Source organism: Semicossyphus pulcher, unplaced genomic scaffold (genome assembly GCF_022749685.1).
Source record: "Semicossyphus pulcher isolate SPU_LCO1_2020_fin unplaced genomic scaffold, fSemPul1.0.p SCAF_9, whole genome shotgun sequence".
NCBI lineage: Eukaryota > Metazoa > Chordata > Actinopteri > Labriformes > Labridae > Semicossyphus > Semicossyphus pulcher.
The window spans coordinates 10,943,610-10,963,198 of record NW_027211770.1 but is presented as its reverse complement, the minus strand read 5'-3'; the positions used below and the strand labels follow the sequence as shown (position 1 = coordinate 10,963,198).

The 19,589-nt window shown below is 43.1% G+C and overlaps 2 protein-coding genes across 2 annotated transcripts; both read left to right on the top strand.

The window, feature by feature from the left end:
- Positions 1–4,013: 4,013 nt before the first annotated feature.
- Positions 4,014–6,471, top strand: klhl38b (kelch-like family member 38b). The gene is made up of 4 exons (XM_069656925.1): positions 4,014–5,239; positions 5,323–5,464; positions 5,857–5,962; positions 6,097–6,471. Exons 1-4 carry the CDS (start codon positions 4,020–4,022, stop codon positions 6,384–6,386), a joined length of 1,758 nt encoding a protein of 585 aa, XP_069513026.1. The 5' UTR covers positions 4,014–4,019; the 3' UTR covers positions 6,387–6,471.
- Positions 6,472–11,580: 5,109 nt separating this feature from the next.
- Positions 11,581–18,479, top strand: fbxo32 (F-box protein 32). Its single transcript, XM_069656011.1, has 9 exons — positions 11,581–11,769; positions 12,302–12,423; positions 12,772–12,821; positions 12,950–13,042; positions 15,411–15,504; positions 16,101–16,285; positions 16,401–16,583; positions 17,031–17,174; positions 17,284–18,479. Exons 1-9 carry the CDS (start codon positions 11,657–11,659, stop codon positions 17,371–17,373), a joined length of 1,074 nt encoding a protein of 357 aa, XP_069512112.1. The 5' UTR covers positions 11,581–11,656; the 3' UTR covers positions 17,374–18,479.
- Positions 18,480–19,589: the final 1,110 nt, after the last annotated feature.

The following is a 19,589-nucleotide window of genomic DNA, read 5'->3' as shown; positions in this document are numbered from 1 at the left end:
TTTGACATTTAGTTGCATGATGCAGTCAGGGTTGTCCTGCGGGTATTGATGACTTATGACCTTTACGATTTAGCTGACCTGTTGTGCATTTTACATGGAAATAAACCCCTGAGCACATGCTGGGAAAAGTATGAGGGAGTTAACTAGAGAGGAAACAGGAAACAAACACTAGATGGTGCTGTTTAGTTTAAGCAGCACTACATGACAGCAGGCCTGGTTTCATGAGGCCGCATGAGGGAGTGCTGTGACCTCATGTTTTCAGTCTGCCTTCTTTTAAGTCCCTTCTGTTATATTTGACCTCCTCATGCTTGTTTATGTGGCAATTATAGACTTTGTCTCCATCTGGGTTGAGTTTGCTGCACTGTAGGCCACAAACTGTCCAAAAAAGCTGGCCAGTAAGCAGAAGTAGTTTATGATATAAGCCAGTGACTTTGTTGTGTAATCCACATTGAACTGCTGCTACTCTGGCGGTGGCGGTGGTATCTCAAGCAGCTATTTATGTCTGATTCGCAGAGTTCTGGAAACAAGAGTGAGGACAAGAAAAACACATCACATCATGACGTCTGAAAAGGCATTCTGTTTTTGTTGTTTTTAGGCGGTTATGAAAAAGCCTGGCAAGCTTCTAGATTAAAAGGGCCAGTGCACTTATTCTGAACCTCAGTCCTATCATGCTATTATGGGGAGCTAATGCCATTATGGTAGGAAAAAACATGTAATTTCGCTCTGTGCCTTTTGAGGACGCTATCCGCTTCTCCAATGGGCCCTGGAAAACCTCTGCTAGGCTACCTAAAACGCGTCATCTGGCGGAGGCCAGGAACTTGGTTAACTACACTTCCTCAGCCTAGGACGCCTCCGATGTCATGTCTCGTTCAAAATCATCAGGTTTAAAATGTAGACTGCAGACCTGAAGATCTTTTAGACTATCCACCGGTATATTCTCGTTGTATTTCAGATTCTGTACTGCAGAATCACCTGCAGCGAAACAGTAGCGTTTCACTCCAGCGTCTCTCGCTGGGCCGTTCCTTTCTGAGGGAGGGGCGCAATGCATGCTGGGTGAATGGGCGAAACCACGAGCTGTTTGAACGACTTTCTCTACAGCTATGGCGCCAATTTCAAATATTATTGCTTCTATCGATTACAGAGAACACCAGCTGTGACTGACAGCTGACTGGCTTTGGGGTGAGTTGCTCCTTTAAGGAACAGGCAAACAGTTTTGTGGCAAAAGCTGGAAGCTTCATCTTTTTCAGAAAGTGTGGAGCAATGAAATACATACAATATGCAGATAAATATATAGATTAAATATTGAAGCATCTGTTGCTGCTGCTTAAAGGATAAAAGTAAAAGTCATTTCTCTCTTGCTAAATCTGAGGCATTTTGTTTGACCTTGTTTTGTGATTTAAATGTGGTTGCTCCATGTCGTCATCTGCAGTCTATATCAAACCTCTTCGCTTCCACAGCAACCTTTCGCTGTTTTTGTATCTCTGTGCTTTCAACCAGCACAGCCGGCAGCGTGAGCAGCCAACAACATGAGTGTTATCAAGTATCCGAGCTGTTTTTACTGCTTCAATCATGACCCAGACAGAGAGAGAGGTGATGGAGACAACAGGAATGCAAGATAGAGGAGAAAATGGGAAGTAGTGATATAAGACGAGGGAAGGAAGAGAATAATAGAAGGAAAGGAAGTTTTAAGAGAGTGAGTCAGACATGAACTCTCTAACATGTCACATGTGAGTCTACAGCGGTGTTGCCAAAGTGCAGCTCTATTTTTAGGGGGAGGAATGTACACAGAGGCCTCGTGGAGAGAGACCACAACAACAAACAGTACGCAACAGGCTCCTACAAAGAGACGGCCCCCTTCAGAACATACAGTCACACAGCATCAACACGAGAGGAAAGAGACAGAAAGGACAGGAAAATGTCAAGGCATCAGATTTTCTGCTGAGATCTTGCTTCGAATACAGAGAAGAACCATAAAGAGAGAGAAGAGGAGCAGGTAAGAGATGGATTTCAGTATGGCTTCAGGAGCTGCAGGGTGCAAATGTGTTAGATATGTGAAGTTGGCTCTGAATAAATGAGATGTTAAGTTTTTTTAAGCTTTAGGTAAAGTACACTTTTAAACAAGCGTATAATCATCTGTTAAAGTTTAATGTTACAACTACATTTAAACTACAGTTTATTTGCACATTTTGCTCTCATCTCTAATTCATACCATGGAGGGGAAAAAGCTGCAGTCACATCCTTAATAATCAAATGTCCATGACAATAAAAAACAATCATGCAGCAGAGATGGTTGTGCAGGTGTTTCTGTTGTAATCTACTCAGACAGCTCGTCTCCACAGTAATCACACAGGCGTACTGTAGGCCCTGTTTATAAAGTGTCTGAGTGCAGCAGTGCAGAACTTGTCTGATGTGATGATCTACAGTTGATAATGAAATTATCGGCATACAACAATGATTACAGAAAGTGTATGCAGTGTATATATATATATATGTATATATATATAATAAGTACATTTGCAGGCCTAAAATTCAGAATGAGGTCATATTAACAAGAGATTTGATTCGTTTTAACATCGATATGTCGTCTTAGTTCTTCATTTATTTGGATATGTGTCAAAAATGACATAACTGCATTGTTTTCTTCATGTTTAACACAGTTAAATAGATTTTTTTTAAACACTCATTTTGTGGTTATTTGGGGAAAACTCACCAAGAATATTTGAAGGCTAAATTTTGGAGACATGACTAAATACTGATTAGTGTTATTAAGCTGAATTCCAATAACCAGGCTGTGTTGTGCTGTGTTATAATGTTTGATTGTTTCATTATCCTTTGATCCTCGTCGATTCTGGGGATTACTTTTAATCAGCACGTGTAATAACCAAATCTGAGCGTTATGGCCTTGAATTCAAAACAGAGCTATTTTCTCAATATCTTTTTACACCAAGTTACAAGTTAAATTAAAACTAAAATAAATCTAGTTTGTATATAACTACGAGAGCCCTTAGCGGACATTCAGCCATACATTTTATTTACTCCGTTTTCCCGTTATAACGAGTAATTTTGCTTTCTCAAACAAAAGATCTCAACTCACATATCTCGCTGCAGCACCGTGACATCAGATGATCATAACTCGTATCCCCAGAGTTGCAAAAGCACAAAACAAACATAGAAACAGACCAAACCTACTTAATTAGTGTGGGCAATGGCAGCATGGCATGTCCTGGTCTGTAGTATCACAGTGATCAGCCTGTTTGTTTTGTTGTTTTGATCACCAGAATATTATCTCGTTATCGTAAGAAAACAACCAGAAATTACTCGTTATCACCGAAACGGAGTAAATCCAAATGTGTGGATGCAGGTCCACTAAGGGCTTCCATAGATAACACATTAAAGTAGAGCTACTATCTATTTATTTTATTTTTTCTATTTATAATCCCTATTTAAAGACTCAATCTCAAAGATTTCAGTTTGATTGTCTTTGGGGGCACCTAATGGTGATAAACGGTAGTTGCAGGAGCTCACGTCCCAATGTAACCCGATGTCCACGGTTAGCACCCTTTGTCACGGTTGTAACTCTAGATTTTCCTCGCCTTTGCCTTCATCTGAGTGTCGCGTTAGTTTTCTTGTTTATGAAGTTGTATCTGTAGTCATCGATCTTTTCTTTGTTTGTTCAGCCATAGTAGATTACTGTTTACTCGCAACATTTGCAGAGACCTGAAAAGCAGCCGCTTAGCTCCGCCTACCCTCTCTGACAGACCAACCACTGCTAAGTGATGGAAAACGTGTCACTAACTGGTCGCTGCTCTGCGAAAGTTGCCACAGACACCCAGTCTGTAATACTGCAAATGCAAAGGCTTTCATCAGTGGGCCATAGGCTCAGTCGCCATTGTGTTACCTCATTCGGTGATAGATTGTGACTTAACAGACATTTATTTAAATGAAAATCTTCAAGATTAGACCTTTAAGCATGTTAAAAAAAAAGGGTTTGATGTAAACATCATGTCTCTGTCCTCAGCATGGACCGACCAGAAATAAAGGTTTTCCATTACAAAGACCAGGAGCAGTCCTCCAACCTGCTGCTGCAGCTCAACAGACTGAGGCAGGACAACATCCTGACCGACGTGTCGCTGTGTTCAGATCACACAGAGATCCCGTGCCATCGTAACGTCCTGGTCTCCAGCAGCCCGTACTTCAGAGCCATGTTCTGCAACAACTTCTTAGAGAGACAGCAGGCAAAGATTAACATAAAGGGCATCACATCAAACATCCTGAGCAGCATCATTGACTATGTTTACACAGGACTCATTAGCATTAGCATGGAGATCGTGCTGCCTCTGATGCAGGCGGCGTCCATGTTGCAATATGGTCGCCTTTTTGAGGCCTGCTCGAGCTTCCTGCAGGAGCAGCTGAGCCCTGAAAACTGTCTGAGTATGATAAGACTCTCTGAGATCATGAACTGTAACAGTTTGAGAGACAAAGCAAAGGAGATGGCCATGAGGAGCTTCTCCGATGTGTCAGCCTCTGAGGATCTGTGTGAGCTCTCCTTACCGGAGCTCATGGGATACCTGGAGGATGACAGTCTGTGTGCCGAGGAGGAGCAGGTCTTTGAAACACTTGTCGCTTGGATCCACCATGATCCGTTATCCAGGCGTGGAGCCATCAGTGACCTTTTCAAGAAAGTTCGCCTTCGCTACATTCACCCCACCTACCTCTTCCAATTCATCGCCAACGACCCTCTGATCCAGTCGTCCACCCTCTGCACCGAGCTCATCGAATCCGTCAGACGCCTCATGTTTGCTGTCAGCACAAAATGCATTGGAGACACGGCAGATGGCTTCAAACCTCTGTGGGTGGCACCGAGGCGTTACTCCTACCATGACATGCTGGTGGTGGTGGGAGGGAGGAAGAACAACGAGCAGACGTCGAGGGAGGCCCTCGTCTTCGATGAGAAGAGCGAGCGATGGCAGAGGCTCGCCAAGTTGCCCGTTCGTTTATATAAAGCCTCGTACGTCGCCCTGCACAGTGTGCTGTACGTGATAGGAGGCCTGACGACAAACACAAAGTACAGTCAGGTCAACACGACGGTCTACACCCTCTCACTGAAGACCAACCAGTGGCGGACGGCAGAGCCCATGCTGGAGCCTCGCTTTGCCCACCAGAGCGTCTCCTACCTCCACTTCATCTTCGTCCTGGGTGGCATGGGCCCTGACAGAAGACTGACAGGCAGTGTGGAGAGGTGAGGTGCATCATAATCGTCAGCACATACAGCAAAAGACACTAAAGTATTGTAAATAATAACACATCTTTCAATGCTATCAGGTACAACAGTATGTTCAACCAATGGGAGACTATGGCGCCCATGCCTGAGGCTGTGCTGCACCCTGCGGTGGCTGCGACTAACCAGAGGATCTTTGTGTTTGGAGGAGAGGACGCCATGCAGAACCCAATCAGAATAATACAGGTGGGACACAATGTTCTCCACTCACTAAGACCCCGTTTACACCTGCTATTTAAATGTGATCTTTATTGGACAGGTTATACAAGCATGTTAATGAAAGGTGCCCGACAACATCTGGAGGTAGTCTTGCCAGGACTTGTTTCCGGATCTTAAGTAGTTGTTAACGCAAGATGTACAACTTGCTGGCTTTGTACCTACGTCATCATTCTGCTCTGACCTTTGACCTCAGGTTTTTCTCTTAAAGACAGAGATCACATCTTAATGAGTATAAGGAGAACACATTTAAAATACAGGTGTAAACGGGGTGCACGTCTCTGTTTATGTCTCCTATCTATTCTTATTGAATCATTTACTCAATCTGTTCCCTTCACCCTGCTCCTCCACCTCTCCTGCAGGTGTATCACATTACCAGGAACATGTGGTCTAAGATGGAGAACAGAACAGTGAAGAATGTGTCTGCTCCTGCTGCCATTTTGGATGACAAAATCTACATCATTGGAGGTAGAAAGAAACCATATCAATTTTCATACAGTTCATTCATGCATTCATTTCCAGCTGAATCAGATTGTAGAGTCACTACATTCAGCTTGAGCCCACGTGGCGCCCCTCTCAGACTAACACCTGCCCTGTCACAGGATACACCAGGAGAATGATCGCGTACGACACCAAGGCCAACCGGTTCATCAAGTGTGCCAACCTGAAGGAAAGGAGGATGCACCACTCTGCCACCGTCCTCAACAACAAACTCTACGTCACCGGCGGACGACACGTCAACGGCCATGATGTCATCGAGGACTCTGACAGTTTCGAGTGCTACGACCCGAAGACAGACACGTGGACGTCTAAGGGGACTCTGCCGTATAAACTGTTCGACCACGGTTCCCTGACTCTGACGCATGTCTCGCAGACATGGGCAAAATCATAGCTCAGGTCTGATTCGTATTTGAATTATATTTATTAGCATCCAATCCTGTCAGTCATCAAACTTAGACTTATTAAAATCATCATCATCAAACACCAGTCATTCAAATATTCATGTAAATATTAGAATTTTGATTCCTAAAAATGCTTCTTTTGATATTCCAAGTCTTTTCTATGTTTTTACTTGACAAGCAAACCTATAAAAATAAGTTACCCTTCCACCCAGCTTGTTCGTAGCATGCCTGACCTCACAAAGTGCTATTTTCGGCCCTCTGTAAATCACAAGATTTGACTTGTCATGTTTAAATCCTGCGGCTGTGCACAGTGTGGTGCAGGTCTCAGCTGTTCTGTTCTCTGAACCTGCTGCTGTGTCTGGTGAACTTGTCTGTTGCCTCAATGACAAGTTATGATTGAATAATTGTGATTTCTTGTTACCAATTACAATTATTAATAAGAATAAAGAATTTGTTTAAAATGTAGCTTTAGACTGCATTAAGATATAGAGCAACCATAGGTGATGTTTTTTTTTTTATTGTTTAGGACATATACCCAAAATAAGATATAATGCACAACATATCATATCGACTGTAAGCTGAAATATTAACTGACTTTGTTGAGTGAAACGGAGGCTTGAAGAATAGCCTCTTAATCTATTTGAAGCAAGGAGCGTTTTCACCTTTTTATAAGTTGTTTTCTGGAATTTTTCTACTGTTTTTTTTTTGTTGCTATTTTTTGCAATTGATTTTTACAATAAAAACCATCCAGACATGTGACCTCTCTCCGTCTTTCTCTCTATCAGTGCAGGATCTTTTCACAGTGCTTAGTCAGTTGACAGTGAATGCAACCTGACCAGCACATGCGTCCTGTATGTGTCATCATGTGTCTGCCTGACCTCGCTCACACTCCTGTCCACACAGGACCTTAACATGCCCAGGCAGGTTCCTGCAACACACACACACACACACACACACACACACACACACACACACACACATGCACACGCACACGCACAGGAGGGCACAGAGGATGATTCAGAAAAGATATCCTTTACAAAGAACAGCCTGAGATTTTATCCAGGGAAAACACGTTGAAACACCTGTTGCAGGTAAAAATAAAGCCCCGGTGCCCGATGTGAACTCGGCTGACTAACATAGATTTTTATGTTTCTGCTCGCACAGAGAGCACGTGGAGACGGACAGGAGAGAAACAGAACATGAGTCTGTGTAGCCAGCAAGACAGAATATCAATAGAGATGTGGTTAAATTTTCATGAGACCCCATAGAGGGCTGGCATTTTAAAAAATGACATTTAAAGTGAACACAAAGAGATGTTAGCACTTCAGATGCTTGTAGAGAATTCAACTGTATCCCTTTAAATGATTGCTCAAACTGTAAGCAAAAGCTACAGATTACATATGTTTATTTATGAATGACTTCAGAGACTAATGTCAGGTGGAGTAAACATAATGTGACCAGCAGGAGGTGTCACACAGGACTCTGTGTGCATTTCTTTGAAATCAGAAGTCACTGGGTCAAATGTTTCGGTCACTCTCTGCCAGCGAATAGAGTCCGGGGGACAGTGGGAGGAGTGGGAGAGAAAAGGTGGGGGACTGGAAAAACTATAGGTGATCTGATGTTATTTTGAGAAACAAACAAGAGGGTGAGTGTTGCACCACGTGAAGCATGTGGTCCTGCTGGTTGCCATGCGAGCTGGCAGATGTGAGAGACGACTAGAGAGAGAGAAACTGATGAGCGAGGTTTCACAACAGAGAATCTGAGCGAGTGATGAAACTCAACCAGGAGGAGCAGCAACAGGTGTGTGTGTGTGTGTGTGTGTGTGTGAACATATGCATGTGTGTGTGTTTCTAATGAGGGTTTCCGGAGGTTCTTGCTGGACAGGACAGCTGTCCCGTCTGGTCACAACATCACAACAAAAACAGGGATGATGGACAGATAGGGGGGGAGGGAGATGATCCACTAATAATAACCCTTTAAACTGTTGTTATTTGATGCCTCGTGCGACCATGTGTCTCAGAAATATTGATATAAACATGGACAAGATTCATATATAGAAAATTATTCACTTTAAAAATAGACTTTTTACTGAATTTAAACAGTTTAAACACACATTCAGTATGTTATTAACAACAAAACAAAGTCAACAACCATCCTAGCCAGTCGTTTAAAGCTACTGTTGGCAGCCAAGGCTTGCTGCATTGTTTACAGTCCGACTAGCAACTTGAGAAGCGTGGATCGAGTTGGAGTTGAGGTACAAAGTATGAGATTGTTAGCAGCACTTGCTCTCAGATATCTGAATATGTAGATGAATAAAAAGCAAAATCTCATCAGATGACCACCAACACATTGTTATGCACAATCTGTAACAATAAATTATTGCCGTGCAGGCTACTGTTTTGGAGAAGGAGAAACATACTGATTTATTTGGGCCTAAAAAAACATGGCATTTGATCAGTGCATTGACTGGCAAACTCAGTATTAAGGCATTTCTTATATTTGGTATTGAAACAACTCAACTCTGTTTTAAACAGGCAGAAACATCTAGCAGAACCAGACTGATTGGTGAGCAGCCATCTGCCTTGACTTGCTAGGTCTGAAGTTATGAAGGCAGAAGGATTTAACCTCTGGTTTTCAAACATTTCAAACAATCCATCCAATAGTGGAGATATTTCAGTCTGACCAAAGTGGTGGACTTTTTCTCTTGTTAGCACAAGAGCTGTGTAAACTACTTTACCTTCTGCCTGCTGGACAAACACTTAACAGAGCAAATCTCTGATTAATCATTGTTTGTGATTCACTGGACAAACTAAAGAGATTGCCTTGGAGCCTTAGGTCACAGCTTACTGCAGCCAGCCAGTCACCATCTGACTGAACACTTGCTGGGACTTTCCATGTCATCCTGTAGTTTGGCCTATTCTGAAAATAGACTTAATTAGACTATGAGGACTGACAACAGCACCAAGTAGATAAATGTACACTCCACATGGTTCACACAATAATACTTCCGTCTTTAAGTTCCTCTTCTTACAGACACCACTGTTCAGACTGTATGGTTACCTGAATGGGGAAGTGATGACTTCAGTGAGGGTCACTTCTGCTATTGTAAGTTGTGATGATTACGAGTAGTACAGCTGCCCAATGTGCTTTGATAGATGGTCACGTGACGTTTTGTTGACAGATTCTAACATGCAGAGCGTGCGCAGAACCCTTTGACCTTTTAACTATATCAGGGCGTTACATTAAGACCTCGAGACATGAAGACATATATGCACCTGTTCCAGTCAAAAATAAACGATCTGTGTAGCACTACAGGGTAGTTTGTAGCCATCAGTGATTCATCTGCAGTGAAGCCACATCAGCAAGTCCAAACACAAGCCCTGCTTGACCTAAAATGCTGCCATGCTGCTTCTTAGAAGTGCACACTTGTAGTGCACCATGTGCTGCTGCTGCTGACATGTTGTGCAGATTGTATAGTGTGTCATGAGTTATGGGGACTAAGAATTCCCCTCTCTTCCTCTGCCTCCTCTTGATGCCTCAGCGCACACATGTAAGCATATACTCATCTACTCGCATGGCTATCGATACACACTCATACACACAGCTGTTGCTTTTTACTGAGAATGAACTCACAAACAAAGTGTTGCTCATGCTGCAAGACTTTCAGGAAGTGAACTCGAGCCCTTTACATCAACAGTCACATGACATCAATGATCAAAGTGTTTCAGGTGAGAACAGCACGTCCTCACTGATGTCTTTGTTATCATCCTTACTGTATGCTGATGACAGATCGAATACACAACTCCTCCTGGTCTTCCACAACAACAAAAGACATGTAAACATTAACTTCCTGGTAGATGCATATAAAAGCACAAGTTTAAAGTCGGTTATAGCAGCAAACAAACTGATGTGACCTTTGACCTCGATCCCAAACGCCTTATATTTGAATGTTTAAATATGATAAGAGCTGACCCAGTGACCCGGGCAGACTCAGTTACACACCATCTTTAATGGCACCGTCCAAAACAAACAAAATGTCCTCATCTCGTCTTCATGGATTAGTTGGGATTTAATTGAAATACAATGGAAACCCCCCTTATGGTACTCCCACACAATCCACAATGCAACCAAATACTTTGGAAACCAAAGGGCAGGGGATCTATTAATAACACCAGCAGTGACTAAGAATCATGGGAATTCACAGCCCAGCTATTTATTTCAATTAGTGATTTAAGCCAGTACTGATAGGCTTAGGCAGCACACTTCCTGAACAGGGACTATCCTGACCAATGCATTATGCATTAAAAACTGCAGCGAGCAACATTATGGCTCTATAGGCAGGATGTTTTCAAAGTGTGAAGTCCAGAGACAGGAGTGGGATACAGTTTGATTTGCTATTATATCACATATTAGATAAAAATGATGTTTCTCATGAATGAATCCCAGTCAGTAAAAGACATAAAGGACTACAAAATTAGTCCAAATAGACACAAAACACCTACAAAGACTGACAAAATGAGCGCAAGAGAGAGAAAAAGAGACATAAAACTATCTCTGCATCATTAACATAATCCTTTTGTGTCTTTTTGAACCTAATGGTCTTGCTCTAATGAATAATAGGAGGCAGAGGAGGGGGGCATATCTGTCTGTGCCCCAGGGGCCATGTTCTGATAATCCTCCCATGAATGTTAGGTAAATGCAGTGAAGTAAAAAAAAAAAAGTGCAATATTACTCTTTGAAATGTAGTTAAGTTGAAGTAGCAGAAGTAGCCAAAATATAGACCTTTTTGTGTCGTAAATAAGTAGGATATTCGAGCAGTTTGAGTTAATGTAGTTACTCTCCACTCCTGGTCAAAGAAAAGAGAGTTACACAATCGTCTTCAATGCCCTTTGACATTTTAAAAGTGCTTTCTTAAGGGATACATCGTGTTTAAATCCTTCCATATGTATTTCATTGACGCTCTTTCCATGACATTAGACGTTTCGTTACCTCCGCTGTACTCTCCAAGAGGTTTTGCAACCCTGAAGTTGATAAACAAAGCCACGTGTTGCGGGGAAGTTTCCAAAGAGGGCGGATCTTTTGTATTTCCGGGTTCTGACTTGAGGATATAAGAAGAGCTGCGCAATGTCAACAGTAGACCAGAAATACGTGCTGGAGAAGTCACTTTGAAGAAGAAGGGATACATCTTAACTCAAGCAGGGACTATTTCCTGATATTTTTTTGTTTTTACATTTATTTAACAAAGCGTCATCGGAGCGGGATGCCTTTCCTCGGACAGGACTGGAGGTCACCGGGTCAGAGTTGGGTTAAAACCGAGGAGGGATGGAAAAAGACAACAGCAGAGGACAAAAACAACAATGTCTCCGTGGAGAGGTAGGTCATAAAGCTGGGAAAAAAACAGTTTTTTGTGCAGCTCTTGAATGCGCCATCACTTCCTGCATTAGTTAAAGAAAGATGGAGAAAGAAAATAGTGCCAGATATTCTGATTTTTAACAAGTTTATGAACAAAGGCAGGCTTACAAACAGACGGGCCTACACCTTCGTGTTGTTTCTATCTTATTACCTCCTGTGTCTTATTCTGGGACCGTGTTTCTTTTCCAGGCTAATCACTAAGCTATTAATAACCTCACAACAACTGAGTGGATTAACAAACGTCAGTTGAGTCCACTTTCCTGAATGGCTACACTCACTTTGTTATTGCCATAGCTTATTATAAAGTAGCCTACATATAAAACAAACGAATTAGAACTATATTTGACAGCTTTGTTATGATGTGAGAGTACAAAGACAACAGCTCATGTTGCTGAAAAGGCATTAAAAGCTGCTGTAAAGTCTGCACTGTGCACTGAGATAAACTGGTGAAATGATGCCTTCAGTGAAATATGGGTCCTTGTGCTTTTTCCAGCTTCTGCAAAGCGGAGGAGGAGGAGTGTTTCAACAAGGAGAACCTGCTGCTCTCTCTCAGCTACGACATGGCTGCCAAGAAGAGGAAAAAAGACCTAATGAACAACAACAGCAAGGTCCCCTGTGAGTCTCAAAGAAAGAGCCGCACAGTCTGAAACTGTTGTATTAATATGCAAAGGAAAACATTTAGTTTTTTATGTGCGGGGTTATAAATCACCTAATAATATCTAAAAGTTAAGTTCTGGGCCGGCTGTATTAGCAGGAGACGCTCGTGAGGAAGTTATGTAACATTCATGAGGGGAGCTCTGCACTAATAATATTGTTTATGATTAATTTTCCATCATTTCCAAAGTTTTTCAATTACTCTGCAATAATATCATATTTGAGATGTGTGCGTGTGCATTTGTCACACTGCTTATGAGCTGCTTAATGAAGACCGGCCACTAATATAAACATTGTGCTTTCTCACAGATTTCCACAGGGAAAAGTGGATTTATGTTCATAAAGGAAGCACCAAAGAGGTAACAAACCAACTCATTTAGCTTCACAGCAACTTTTCTTATCATCATTGCTATTGTAAACATGCAGAGAAAACCCTATGCTCTGCAAAGGATCGCAATCTAATACCCTGATAATTAAATTCTCCCAGCGCCACGGATATTGTACACTGGGAGAGGCCTTCAACCGCTTAGATTTCTGCAGCGCCATCAAGGACACGAGGAGATTTAATTACGTCGTCAGAGTGAGTTCTCATCTCTTTCTTTCTTTCACTTCCTTCTTTCTTTTATGTTTGACTTCCTCTGTGGTCTTTAATAGTGGATGTTTTGCTAGTGGCAGAGAAGGGGTTAAAGTTAAGAGGGTGTGTAGGCTTCTGTCAGGCTCTTATCAATACTCTGCAGAGGACTGATGCACTCCCAGGGAGGGTATCAGAGTGTTTGTGGTGGCGTAAGACTGTGGCTTTTTGCTGTAATACAGTTTGATGAGTAAAGCCATTTTGCATCCCTAAATAGAATTGGAAAGCTTTATTTAAAAGTAATTAGTATATGCTGCACAATGCAATTTATTCTCTTCATATGATGAGTGTAAAACTGATGCCTTATACTGTCCTGAAATCATCCCTGTGTTTACAGAGTAAACACACTAGGGATGCCAAATGGCTTAGAAAAAATATCCACTAGAGAGGGGGATGTGACACCAGAAACATTCGTTATATCATTATCAATAATGTAATTACGGGATATAAACGGAAATCACTTAACACAGCTTTTCCTGCCCACATCAAAGTGTTACCACACTAAACCAAACACCAGCTCTCCCACATGTGCTCCCATGTGAGCCGAGGGCGGCATGTGGTCCTGTTCTCCCAAAGCTAGTGGGGGCGAGGGGTGGGAGGAGGGCAGGGGAGAGGAGGGGGGCGACAGCTGTGCGGTGAGGTGCGACTGCCCGACAGGGGTTTATGAAACCAGACCCGGTGGTTGTCAGGTGATTCAGACCCTCAAAACACTCTCGCATAGAGACACACACACTTATCTCTGCCAGGCTCAGGCTGCCTCTTATTGTGTTGTCTCCTTCTCTCTCTCTTCTGTCTCATTCACAGTTGTAACTTCTCTTTGTGTTTTAAATGCCATCCTGATAAGTGTAATGTAATGTACCGATTCGTGCTTGGCTTCGGAGACATACAAATTCCCGGGACATTTAGAAGAGAGCATGTTTTATGGCTGTTTAGTGGCACGCTCATAAACACAAGTGTCGGGTATCAGCATCCTATTATTCTTGCAGCATCGAAATACAAAACAATCTGGTATTCTTTGTACACATGATGTTTGCAGCCCTTTCTTTCCGTCTCTGCTGAAGTTTTGGATTGACCTTTTTCGCGCAGCCTCCAGCTAACAAGCGCGGTGTAGTGTGGAAAGCCCTAAGAACAATACGGCTGTGTAACACTATAGCGACCAGTCTGCACACGGTGTCCCAGGTCACTGCTCTTCACTGCTTGTGTCTGATGGCATTTGCGGGTTCATTTAACTCCGTCTCAGTTACACAGATCAGGTTCTGCCACATAGAGACAACAAGTGGTCCTCTCTCTGCTCGGAGCGACACACACGGAGGTGAATTCAAGGAGACGGGAACCTTAAAGTGAACTTGTGCCACCATAAAACAACAATAAGATACCGGGCTTTTAACAGTGTTGGTGTGTGTGCGTGGAAAAATATGATCCGCATGCCAAGCCGTGAGGTGCAGTTTAGCGAACAGCAGGGGCTAAAAGTAGATACGGAAACGCACATTGTTCTGCCCGGCTGCTCCACAAAGAGAGGAACACTTGATGAGCCGCTAAAAGAAGAAGGGCATGGGATTATGTTTCAGGAATGGAGATGGAGAACGGAAAAAAGGAGCCGGGAAGGAGCAAAGAGGCTTAAAATAGTTCTAAAAAACAGACAGGTTGGTGGAGGATGTAGAAGAACAGTCATTTAGTCCACAATGAGCACCCCAAAACTCATCAACGTTTCATTAGGGATTAAATGCTTTCTCACACCACCACTTTTAGGAGTTGTGAAATCTCCTTTCATAACTGACCTACAAGCTCTGCCATCAACCCTCCAGTTTACCAGAAAGTACCCCTCAATATGTTGATGTTGATATCATGACAAAGGTCACATGCGCGGGTCAGAATTGAGCAAGGGAGAACTCAAGTTTCTCCATGATGTCACAGCATCTGCTACATGCCACACATGCCACCCTCGTCCGCTCGCCAGCAGCAACAACCTCGCAGACGTACACACACACACACGCAGTCTGTCAAATGATTCAGCTAATTCACATGACAGCAGGCTCAGGAGTCAAATGATTAAAAGCTTGTTTGTGGAGGCTGACGTTGTTGACAGGCCGGGCTGCTGTCCAGCACCTTTCCAGTAGCTTCTTCCCCCACAAGAGCCATGATAGCTTTTTGTACGGTTGTTAATGACAAGGTGGAAGAGCTCCAAGTTTTGTTCTGGACAGCAGGAGTGCAAGTGGCTTTGTAAGAATGCAGCATAACAAACAGCAAGTAATGAGGCGATGGAGCAGAGAGTCTCAGGATGAAATTTATGTTGTTGTTTCTTTCTTTCTTTCTGCAGCTCCTGGAGCTTATCGCCAAGTCACAGCTCCCCTCGCTCAGCGGAGTGGCGCAGAAGAACTACATGAATATTCTGGAGAGGGTGGTACAGAAAGGTGAGCAGCACCACTCAGCTGGTTTGCGTCTCAGTTTCTCTCCTTTATGTGTCCAAGGGTTTCATCTTTTGGCTGTTTCTTTTTCACACACAAGTAACTCCTAGTGCAAAAAATACACAGACGAGCAGTTCTTTCAGTCTAGGTAGGAAAGACGAGGACTCTTCTTTCCTGCATAAGTGACTCAACAATAAAGACAATTACAGACATAATATAAGGGGAGCTAAGATGGTCTGTTGTTTGCAACCGTAGGTGAGGAAACGAGCCTTGACCACATCTAAAGAAGGCCGACCAGTAAACGTAACGCTTTAATGACACAGTAGAAAACACTGAGAGACACCAGACCCCTCTGCAAGCCGCAGTGTAAACCAAATGTTCCCTCTGCTAAACACACATTCAGCTTGTTTAGGTGTAGTTAAGAAACCTGTTGGCCGAATGTTCTGGACGTCACAGAACTCCTCCTTAACATTTGGTTTAATAATGTGCTTTTTCACTGATTCACAATAAATATTTGACTGCCTGTGAGCCCCAGACTTTAAATCCTGTCGTGATTGGAGTCATAAATGGATTTTGATTGATGTATTGTCTTTCCTCCTCAGTTCTCGACGACCAGCAGAACGTTCGTCCCATCAAGGAGCTGCTGCAGACGCTCTACCTGTCGCTGTGTGTCCTCGTTCAGGACATGGGCAAGTCTGTGCTGGTGGGGAACATCAACATCTGGGTGCACCGCATGGACAACATCATGCAGTGGCAGCAGCAGCTGGACAACATCCAGATCAACAGGGTAAACATCTGACACAATACCAGGGGCATTTTTCCAGGGGTGAATTGCTCCTTTAAGATTTAAATAATTCAATGCAAATCTTTTATATTAATCATCTTCCTCCTGTTTCCTTCAGCCCACATCTACAGGCATGACTCTGACCGACCTGCCTGCCAGTCTGCAGCTGAACATCATGCAGCGTCTGTCGGACGGCAGGGACCTGGTCAGCCTGGGGCAGGTGTGCCCTGATCTTGGGGCCCTCACTGAGGACCGGCTGCTGTGGAAGAGACTCTGCCAGCACCACTTCACAGACAGACAGGCAAGTAGATACCATATTTGCATACAGTTAAGATGTCTCCTGAAACTATGCATCCGCCTCAGCTGACCAAAGGGTTACGTGTGTGACGGTTAAGAAGATAACAGCGCGGACAAACGTGTCATTTGAATCTCTCTACAAGGGGGTCAAGCACCTCTGATAAACAGCTGTTTGTGCATACTGACACTACAGTGACCAACACCAGGCTTAAGAGCACGCACCTGATAAGTGAGGTGGGCTCAGGCTGGAAGCTAATGTAGGTTAAGGTGAACCTCGCTACAGGTTAGAGTTGTTTACGTTTAGGTGAGTAGAAAAACTCGACGAGATGAAAGCTTCCACCTTTGAGTCTGTGTGTGGGGTCAGTGAGAGATTCGGATAGAAAGCCGGCATTAAAAAGAATATTTTTGCCTCCTTGAGTCTCGTCTTAAAGTCTGTTTTCCTCCCCTTCAGATCCGAAAGCGCCTGATGGTGTCAGATAAAGGTCACCTGGAGTGGAAGAAGATGTACTTTAAGCTGAGCCGCTGCTATCCTCACAGAGAGCAGTACAGTGACACCCTGCACTTCTGCACACACTGCCACATCCTCTTCTGGCAGGTAGTGTATTTTTCTCTCCCTCTCCACACGATGAAAGAGAATGTAAAGCCGCGCTTAGAAGATAAAACTGAATAAATAATGTAATATTGATCTTTTGTTTGTTTTGCAGGACACAAAACATCCCTGCACAGCCAACAACCCTGAAAGCTGCACCATGTCGCTCTCCCCTCAAGACTTTATCAACCTTTTCAACTTCTGACCCCCCCTCCTCAAGTCCTGATGAACTGACTGTACATACTGTACATAGAGATGTACAATAATGTTTTTGTTTTATAGCACAATGAATCCCTGGATGTGTATTTAGTAGAGGTTTGACTGGAGGCATTGGGACAATTATGCAATCGAGTTTGTTTTGATAGAGCTCAGAGGCCTCTGGGAGAGTTCAGTGTTGAGAGCGAGTGAATGTGACGGAGAGGAGAAGAGACGCAGCAGCGATCCCGCCTGTGGACGGAGGAGGGAGAGGAGTGGATAAAGGGAACACTCAGCTGTCAGAGTTTAGGTTACTGTTTTTGAAAACGACACCTCCAAAGTAAAACACACATTTTGACCTTTAGATGCGAACACTTGTTTTTCCCAATTTGGAGAATTTGGTTCTTTTTTATTTTCAAAGTTTGTCTTTTTTTCAGCACAGTAAGTGGGAGGAACCTGTTTCTTTTAAAGTTTGAAATAGTTTAATATATAACAAGGCCGGCCCACATGTTGGTATGCAATGTGTTTGATGTTCAGTTGAAGTTTAGCACTGGGGCGGAGTGAAGTACCTAAGAGCTGATGAATGTAAGCAGAGGAGTCTGTTACTGATCGTTAGACTGAGTGATGATTCCTTGATTTGTTCTCACACCACAATGTTTTCTATTTTCCTTTGTTGTTTTTCACTTTTATAAAGATTTGATATGACTTTTTTAAAAATGCATTGCTGTTTATTTTCTGCTGTGGCTGCTTTAGCAACAGCACCTGAGTGCAGTATTACCAAAAATATCAGTGAGTATAACACCTGTGCCTTATCATGAAACTTGAAACCGGTACAGCTTCATCCATGTTTATGTTTTCCGGACCTGATGCTGTTTTTTCGTATTATCAGCAAACGTCTCACCAAAGTTGACTGTTATAAACAAGTTACAGTTCTGTAGCCTCCTGCATGATTGTTTTAAACACCAGCTAAATGTGTTTACTTATTTATTACTGAGATTCTGGCAAGTGGCTCAGCTTGCACTATTAGGTTTGAAGGAAGGGGAATATAGGAATAAAGAAGGTGCAATTAAACCCAGACTTCCCTCTATCACTGCTCCGACAGTGAGGAATGATGTACATGCTATGCAATGCGTTCTGTTTATGTTCTGTTGAATAAATAAAAGAAAATAACCATAACTCTGCCGTCAGTTCTGTGACCTCTTTACACATTAATGTGACTTTTTTTAGCACGAACTGAAGCTGCTGGAGGACAGAACATTTCCTCTACGGGGTTAAAATGCACACAGACTTCCTGTTAGTGGTAAACATGAGCTGCTGTGACGGTTGAGCTGAATCAAACAGTTAAATTGCGCCCTCTATTGGACAAATAATGAACTGCATCGACGTACATTATGAAAACTCTTGGTGAGGGCGCTGCTGGTACCATCAGGACATGCTTGCTTCAGACTCTAGGAGAGATGTTTTCTCTGCCTCAGGGTTTTATCATTGTTCATATCTTATTGTTTCTTAAAAAAGACAGGAATTTAACCAGCTCTAAGATGTTAAAACATGGAGCTGAAACTCTGAACTGAAAAAAATACTAACATAACTGAAAAGCTTATCAGTTAACTACCATGCTCATATAGTGAAAGGAGGCCCATTCCTGCCAGTAAAAGAAAATGGGATAAAAACGAAACCTTGTCCATTAAAGGGCCAGTTCGCTGATTTTCAACCTCAGTCCTTTCATGCTATTATGGGGAGCTAATGCCATTATGGTGGAAAAAATTATCTGATCTAGGATGCTAATCGCTTCTCCAATGGACCCTGGAAAACCTCCACCAGAGTACTTAAAACACATCATCTGGCAGAGGCCAGGGAGCTTGCTAAACTACACTTCCTCAGTCTAGGACGCCCGCCTCCGATGTCATGTCTCGTTCAAAATCGTCAGGTTTGAAATGTAGACTGCAGACCTGAAGATTTTTTAGACGATCCACCGGTATATTCTTGTTGTATTTCGGATTCTGTACTGCTCTGAGCCGTTGCCTGCAGTGAAAACGGTAGCATTTCACTCCAGCGTCTCTCGCTGGGCCGCTCCTTTCAGAGGGAGGGGCGCAATGCACGCTGGGTGTTGTAGGAATGTAGAATGGGCGAAACCACGAGCTGTTTGCACAACTTTCCCAGCAGCTATGGCGCCAATTTCAAATAATAATGCTCGCAGCTATGACTGACAGTGGCCTTTTCCAGGGG